General features: G+C 42.7%; 1 protein-coding gene across 5 annotated transcripts in view; it reads left to right on the top strand.

Annotated features, from left to right (window-relative positions):
* The window catches only part of ASAP1 (ArfGAP with SH3 domain, ankyrin repeat and PH domain 1), a 354464-nt gene that overhangs the window by 257866 nt on the left and 90598 nt on the right, over positions 1-6000 (top strand). For all 5 annotated transcript variants that reach the window (XM_047728535.1, XM_047728532.1, XM_047728536.1 and 2 more), the window contains exon 9: positions 472-557. In XM_047728535.1, coding sequence (XP_047584491.1) covers positions 472-557 — 86 coding nt within the window. The remainder of the gene's footprint in view (positions 1-471; positions 558-6000) is intronic.

Here is a 6000-nt window from a genome sequence, read left to right on the forward strand (position 1 = left end):
TGGGTTACTTTAGTTCTTCCACGTTTTTTTTTTAATTCCTCCATTCTTGAATACCAAAAATTCTTCCTCGAAGTTTCGCTCTCTGATGGCCTATGCCTCAAGAGAATGCTGTTTTCCTTGTTTTCTGCAAAGAACAGTCAACCATCCTTCAGGTTTTGACCATATGAACCCTTAAGTTTGAGATCCACTACACCAGGGGGAAATAATCAGTTATTCTAGAATGTTTTCCTATGTTTGATTCTGCTTGTCTTGTAAACTAATGAGCATTTATAAAATGCTAACACTCTAATCATTTCATTTGTACACTTGGGACTGCCAAATCAGCATTTCCCGAATTAAACTCACGCTGTCTGAGGGCAGCCAAGGTTCAGTAACTTGTGTGGATTCATGACTGGTGTTCTGCTGCCCAAACCCATGGCTGTAAAACCGTATCTGTAATGAGCAACATACAGTTTTGTTTTATTTCCACAGTATCTCATTAAAGTTAATGAAATCAAGACCAAAAAGGGTGTGGATCTGCTGCAGAATCTCATAAAGTATTATCATGCACAGTGCAAGTAAGTAGAATATCATGGTCACAATTATTAGCCCAAGTAAGACCCCCTTCACTTATTTGGTTTTCTTAATTGTTTCTTCCTTTCTGGTTTTCATTTGGTCACTATATATAGTGTGATATCAGAACCTTCCAAAACCTCATAAGAAATAGTATTATGTTCCATCTTCGTTGTTTTCTGTAAGTAACTCAAATTAGTGCAAGTATTTGGCTACTCAAAAATGCTGTCTTACTTACAAATCCTGACAGTGGCCTTGGCAGTCTGTAAAGCTCTTGTTACAGATACATGCGTCCCTGTCACATCCCTGTCGCGACAGAGGCCCCAGTGACCTCCACGCCCTCCTCCCTTACTTGGCATTTTACCTATTATCGGGTCATTTGTTCCACGTATACCTACTTGGAGTGTTTTTCTTTGTCATCTAAATTAGGTGAAATTAAATACTTGGGACACTAAGAATACTTTGCCTCTATACTCAGATTCCTACGAATTGGTGGTACATCCGCTGTATATACCAGCACCATTTTTGCTTATTAATGTTGCATTTTTATTATGCTTGAGATTCTGTGGTATTGCATTTGCTTATTTACTTCTTGTTTATTTACTGGATTAGCTTTCGTGGGTTTTCTGGTAGAGTTTTTATGTGAAAACGTGCCCATTATTAAAATTTGTAATGCTCTAGTAAGACCTTTATATTTGGCTGAGACAGTTAAAGGAGGTCAGCGTTAATACTGTGGAATGCACAGAAGGCGCGGGTCAGAAAGATGAGTTCAGACCTTGGCTCTGCAGCCAGGTGACTGTGTCATCTTCATCCGGTTCCTCTTTAACCCTCAGCGCCCTAAGCTGTAATGTGGGGTTAAGGTTAGTAGATGTGAGAATTAAATGAGATAATGCATGTGGAGCCGACTACATTGTATGTGTTTGCAGCTCTGAGGATTCCAAGTGGCACTGGTATCATTCGTTCATACATGGATCGTACAGAATTGTTTCAGGAGAAGCTTTTAACGATCAAATTGTTATTTACATAGATCTGATTTGTTAACTTTTTTCTTCTTTTCAAAATAAATTCCACCTTTTATAAATAAATGTGTATCACATACAAGGAAAAAATACATTGAAATGGAAACAGCTGCAGGTTTATAAGACAAAATTTGCCTGTGACAGCCTCATGCTAAAGACCTGGTCCCTAATTTTAGTTTTGGGTGAATTTTTCATCTTTCATCAATTTCAGTTTTCCTAGAAATGCATCATTGCTTTGAAACCTCTACAGAAATAAGGGAACCTCTCAGTCTTCTCCATTACAACACTTTGGTAGCAAATCTGATTTTACCTGATTTTAGAAATCTCTCTCTCTCTCTCTCTTTTTTAAAGTAAGCTGTACGCCCAGTGTGGTGCTCAGACTCAAAACCCTGAGACCAGGCGTTGCGTGCTTCACCAAGTGAGCCAGCCGGGCACCCCAGAAATCTTCTGATCTCACATTCTCTTACCGTACAGAGAAGGGTTTAACCTCCACAAACATTAGCTTTCCAAGATGTAAGATGTTTTGTAAACTATACAGTTCTTAACCTTTGTTCCTAAAGGTGAAAAGAAGAGCAACCTGGGTAGCTAATGCGTCCTCCCCTTCATTCCTTCGCTCCCTGTTTTTTCACTTTACAGAAATACTTATCCATCTACTGACAAAGGCCAGGTTCTTTGAAACAAGTACTCTGCTCTTAGGAGCAATTCTCTGGTACAGGAAGTGAGTTGGGTCATCAGTCATCACAGTGGGCCTTGGAAGTAACTGCTGATAGGGCATCAGGAGAAGGAGAGACTTTCATCCAGGTGGACTGAGAAGGGCTCCTTGAAGTGGGGGGTGGTGGGTGGCGGCAGTCAGGAGTAGACTTGGGGGATGGCTGGCATCTGGTCCTTGGAATCTGGTAGAAGAGTCTCTCTGAAGCAGAGAGATAGCAGAAGGAAACCCCACACAGTAAAAACCTCCCTGTGGGAAGAGATATTCCCTCCTTCTGGGAAGAGGTTATAATGGGGTTCTGCCCCTGGTTGAACCTCAAGAATTCCCACATAGCAAGAAGCCGGGGTAATACTCTTTCAGGGAGACTCATTCTTTCCTACTTCAGGCAATTCCTCAGAAACCCTTAATAGACTTGTAAACCATCTCTACCTAATTCAGAAGCAGTGGGGGCGGGGGTGCCTGGGTGGCTCAGTCGGTAAAGTGTCTGCCTTCGGCTTGGGTCACAATCCCAGGGTCCTGGGATCCAGCCCTGTGTTGGGCTCTCTCTGCTCAGCGGGGAGCCTGCGTCTCCCCCTCCCACTGCCTGCCACTCCCCCTGCTTGTGCACTCACTCTCTCTTTCTGTCAAAGAAAGAAATAAAATCCTTTAAAAAAAAAAAAAAAAAAAGGATTTCATATCCTAAGTACTTACTCCAGTTCCCCAAATGATTTTCAGTACAAAGTCAAGGGGCATCTAAGAGTAAGTTTGCTCTGGTAACACCCTGTACAGTCCCAGCACTTCAGCGGGGATGCAGCTGCTGCAATGGAACAATACGGGGAGCAGAAAAGAAGAGCTTCTGACTTTCTGTTACCCTTTCCAGCTCACCCACACCAACTGCTTGTCACTTTCACACTTGAACATTGTGGGGAACATGCTGCTTTCAGAACAAACATAATATCCTACTGCTCACCCACTCCTTTTACCACCTAGCAAGTGTCATTGTGATCTGCAGGATCATGAGCACTTACAAACATTACTATAGTATCCTTAATTTTAAAATAATAATAGCTAACATTTATCAAGGGCAATCAGGAAATTGTAGCTCTGGAAGGATGAGTAACTTGCCCAAAGGCACATTCATTCAGTAGATGCTTGGTAAACATGTCAAAGGGGCCAAAGCAGAAGAAACCAAAGGAAGAAATAGATAAGTTGGGGCTGCCTGGGTGGCTCAGTGGGTTAAGCCTCTGCCTTTGGCTCAGGTCATGATCTTAGGGTCCTGGGATCAAGCCCTACATCGGGCTCTCTGCTCAGCACAGAGCCTGCTTCCCTTCCCCTCTCTCTGCCTGCCTCTCCGCCTGCTTGTGATCTCTGTCTCTGTCAAATAAATAAATAAAATCTTTAAAAAAAAAAAAGAAAGAAAGAAATAGATAAGTTGGACTTCAAAATTCAAAAAGGTTTTGTGAGTGAAAGGACATTATTAAGAAAGCAAAGGGGCATCTGGGTGGCACAGTCAATTAAGCATCTGCTTTTGGCTCAGGTCGTGATCCCAGGGTCTTGGGATCGAGCCCCACATCAGGTTCCCTGCTCAGCGGGGAGCCTGGTTCTCCCTCTCCCTCTGCCTGCTGCTCCCCCTGCTTATTCTGCCTCTCTCTTTCTCTCTTTCTCAAATAAAATCTTTAAAAATAAAAAAAAATAAAATAAAAAAACGAAAAGACAGCCCACAGAATGGGAGGAAAATAATTGCAAATCATTTATCTGAAAAGGGTCTGGTATCCAGAATATATAAAGAACTCCTACAACTTAACAACAAAAAGATAATCCATTTTAAAAGTGGGCAAAAAATTTTAATAGCCATTTCTCTGGAAAAGATACACAATGGCCAAAAGCACAAGAAACAAATCTCAATGTCATTAATCATTGAGGAAAATACAAACCAAAACCACAATGAGATACCACTTTGCCCCCACTAGGATGGCAGGATTTAAAAAAACAACAGCAACAACAAAATGGAAACTAGGTCTTGGCGAGAATGTAGAGAAATTGGAGCCCACAATATATTGCTGAAAGAAATGTAAGTAGGTGCAGCTACTTTGGAAGATCTCTTGGCAGTTCCTCAAAAATTTAAGCCTAGAATTACATGGCCTTGCAATCGTATGCCTAGGTAGATAACCCAAGAGGAGTGAAAACAAGTATTTAACAAAATGTTAACAAAATGAACAAGAATGTGTTCATACATATTTATAGCCTCATTATTCACAGTAGCCAAAGTGTAGAAACACCCAAATGCCCAGCAGCTGATGCCCAGACAAAGTACGGTACTGCAGTGCGGTGGGATGCTGTTGGGCTGTATGACTGCTGATTGCCCCATGAGCCGGACCGTGGCGCTCCACTCCCTCTGCTGTCCTTGGAATGTGGGTTCTGCTTGCCTTTCCCATTCCCAGAGGCTGCCCTTGGCCTTGAGATGATGATGTGGCATTGAGAACGCCTGCGCGGTGTATGCATGACTAAGCACAGTTGGGGTCTCTTTATAAACTTTGGACATTTGGAAGGCAGGTGCAGGGACCCAGTCACATAGCTGCCGCCCAAGACAGCACTCACATGTCAGCTCCCTTTGCTTTTATGGAAACTGCCCCTGCCCACCTGCAGGGGCCCGCTGCTCTCTCAGGTCTCTTCCTGTGCTCTGTGTACAGCGGCCAGTTTCAGATCACACTCAGGAAGCTCCCAGGAGGGATATAAAGCCACATACGTGCTGTAGCAGGGACCAAGATCTGAAACATTCTAAGTGAAAGAAGCCTGATGTGGAAGGCCCCATACTGTAGGATTCTGTTTAAACAAAATACCCGTAGAGACAGGTCCACTGGGACAGAAAGCAGAGTATTGTTTGCTAGGGCAAGGGAGGAACTGGGAACCATTGCTAACAGGTACGGGCTTCCTTCTTGGGGTGACGGCCGTGTTCTCGAATTAGTGGGGACAGTTGCACCACATTGTGAACATACTAAACACCACTGAATTGTACACTTTGAAGTGGTAGATTTTACATTACATGAATTTTATCTTAATTTTTTTAATACAGAAAACAGTAACAAAAGAAAAGCAAAGATCCATGTCCTCATAGAACTTACATGTAGAAGGTGATAGAACCAAGTGTTACAGCCAGGTCTCTGTGACTCCAGAGTGCACGCTCTTGATAACGTCAGAAATCTGAATTTGGTAAGCCTGGATTTGGGCCTGGACATCTCTATTTTTAAGACTCTCTAAGTGTGAGCCCAGCATATCACTATCAGCAAGCTCTTTGACCTGACCTGAACTGTCGAGATACATTTGTGGTTAATTAGTACTTCTACGAATTAACCCTTGTCCCTTTAAGTTTCTTAACCACCACAGGACGCAAGTGGAATGTATTGAGAAAATATCAGCCCCGCTAGTTGGAAATCAGTACCTGGAGCTTCGAAGTAGGCTTTCAGGAGGGGTTGGTGGGTGATGTGTTAAGAAAGCACTTCATTTTTTAAAATTTGTTTTCTAATTTGTTTTAAAGAACCATGCTCTCTGTGATACTACGAGGGCATCCTGGCTTCTTGTGGAAAATAATATGCTTCCGGAGCACTTCGGCCTTTGACCAAAGAGCCCCTCTTTCCAAGCCAAGCAGGATATGATTGGGGTAGTAGGAAGATCCTGCTGTCTCTCTTTCTTGAAATTTAATTAAAAGCAGGAAGAACATAGTATCTCCCTTTCCCATCCTTA

The sequence above is a fragment of the Lutra lutra genome, chromosome 4 (assembly GCF_902655055.1).
Source record: "Lutra lutra chromosome 4, mLutLut1.2, whole genome shotgun sequence".
In the NCBI taxonomy this organism is placed as follows: domain Eukaryota; kingdom Metazoa; phylum Chordata; class Mammalia; order Carnivora; family Mustelidae; genus Lutra; species Lutra lutra.